The sequence below is a fragment of the Arachis duranensis genome, chromosome 2 (assembly GCF_000817695.3).
Source record: "Arachis duranensis cultivar V14167 chromosome 2, aradu.V14167.gnm2.J7QH, whole genome shotgun sequence".
NCBI classification, from domain to species: Eukaryota; Viridiplantae; Streptophyta; class Magnoliopsida; order Fabales; family Fabaceae; genus Arachis; species Arachis duranensis.
In genome coordinates, this window is record NC_029773.3 from 63,412,723 (window position 1) to 63,414,822 (window position 2,100).

The window sequence follows — 2,100 nt, forward strand, 5'->3', positions numbered from 1 at the left end:
AATGCATATTTAAGATGAGGGGGTAGTGGTTTCAACTCTTGTTGTGGTGCCTCTTCTTTCGTAACTTCACTTGGTTCCTTTGATGCTTCCAATTTGTTCCCCTCTTGGTCCTTGATGTTATGGACTTCCTCTTGTTTCATTTGATGGTTTGTGTCAAGCACTTCTTCAACCAAAGAGTCTACTACATCAATCCTCATGCAATTTTCTTTCTCAACAGGGTGTTGCATTGCTTTGAAGACATTTATGGTCATTTGCTCATCATGCACTCTGAAAATCATCTCTCCTTTTTCCACATCAATGATTGTTCTAGCTGTAGCCAAAAAGGGTCTACCAAGAATGACTGAGTTGTTTCCCTCTTCATCCATGTCTAGGACCACGAAATCAGCTGGGAATATGAAGTTTCACCTTCACCAAGAGGTTCTCAACTACTCCATTTGGTATTTTGATGGATCTGTCAGCAAGTTGGAGTGACATCCTTGTGGGTTTAAGCTCTTCAATCATCATTTTCTTCATCATGGTGAGTGGCATTAGGTTAATGCTTGCTCCCAGGTCACAAAGTGATTTGTCAACGGCCATGCTCCCAATCGTGCAGGGTATGAGAAAGCTGCCAGGGTCTTTGAGTTTTGGAGGTAGCCCTTTTTGAATGATGGCACTACACTCTTGATTGAGAATCACCGTTTCTTTTTCTTGCCAACTTCTCTTCTTTGTGATCAATTCCTTAAGAAACTTTGCATATAATGGCATCTGTTCTAGAGCTTCTGCCAATGGGATGTTGATTTCAAGTTTCTTGAAGATTTCCAAGAATCTTGGGAATTGTTGGTCCTTTGCTCCTTTGTGTATCCTAGTTGGGTATGGAAGCTTGGGTACATAGGCTTTTACTCCTTCATTTTTGTTTTCTTGTTGTGGATTCACACTCTCATTGCTATCATGGTTGCTTCTTTGTCTAGGTGGGTTGCCTTGTGGCTTGACAGCTTCTTTGCTTTTGTTAGATGTTGAAGCCTTTTCTTCATCTTGCCTTTCCACATGTATTTCCACTGTGTCTTGCTCTTTGGGTTTTATTGCTTCTTTATTCAAACTTTCACCAACTACCTTGCCACTCCTTAACTGCAGAGCCTTACATTCTTCTCTTGGATTGGGTATTGTGTCACTTGGGAGAACATTGGTTGGTCGCTCGGCTTGTTTGGCTAATTGTCCCACTTGTCTCTCAATATTCTTCATGATGACCTCATGTTCCTTGTGTCCCTTAGCTAAGGCTTGAGTGGTTTGAGCAAGTGCTTGCAAGGTTGCTTCAAGACTTGAAATTCTAGTTTCATGATGGTCAATTGGGGGTATGATGGGGGTTGATTGTTGTTGGAAGTTGTTGGGTGGATTAGTGTAGTAATTTTGTGAGTAATTCTGTGAGTTGGATGTTGGTGCAAGAAGGTTATTTGGGTGAGTTTGTGAATTAATATGAGGTGGTTGATATGTGTTTTGTGTTTTTCTAAATTGGTTAGTGTTGTTGGCATGGTGATTTTGGTTATTTGTGTTACGGGTGTGGTTGTGGTTGTTGTTCTTTTGCCAATGATTTTCACCCCACTTTAGATTGGGATGATTTTTCCAAGATGGGTTGTATGTATCACCATGAAATTCATCCTGAGAATTTGAAGTGTTCTGCATGTATTGAACTTGTTCTTGTGGTTGTTCAACATTGGTCCCTTCACCTTGGTTCCATTCAAGCAATGGTTGAGTTGTTGCGTTCACTGCTGCAAGTTGCAAACCATCCATTCTCTTTGTTATCATCTCCATTTGTTGTTGGATTTGTTGGTGCATTAACTTATTTTGTGCCAAGATAGCGTCAACACCTTCAAGCTCCATCACGCCTTTCTTTGGGGCTGGGTTATGTTGCCTCTCTGATGAGTAATAGTATTGATTGTTTGCCACAATCTCAATGAGGTCTTGAGCCTCCTCGGCAGTTTTCATCATGTTGAGGGATCCTCCTGATGAGTAATCTAGTCCATTCCTTGCTTCGAAGCTTAAGCCTTCATAGAAGTTTTGGAGCTTAACCCAATCACTAAACATATCAGGGGGACATCTTCTCATTAGTGCCTTATATCTTTCCCA

At 41.1% G+C, this 2,100-nt stretch overlaps 1 protein-coding gene across 1 annotated transcript in view; it reads right to left on the bottom strand.

The window, feature by feature from the left end:
* LOC107474249 (uncharacterized) overlaps positions 1–2,079 on the bottom strand; it is a 4,590-nt gene extending 2,511 nt beyond the window's left edge. Inside the window, exons 1-2 of the mRNA XM_016093849.1 lie at positions 1,842–2,079; positions 728–1,742 (exon numbers count right to left, since the gene is read on the bottom strand). Coding sequence (XP_015949335.1) covers positions 728–1,742; positions 1,842–2,079 — 1,253 coding nt within the window. The remainder of the gene's footprint in view (positions 1–727; positions 1,743–1,841) is intronic.
* Between the last annotated feature and the right edge of the window lie 21 nt (positions 2,080–2,100).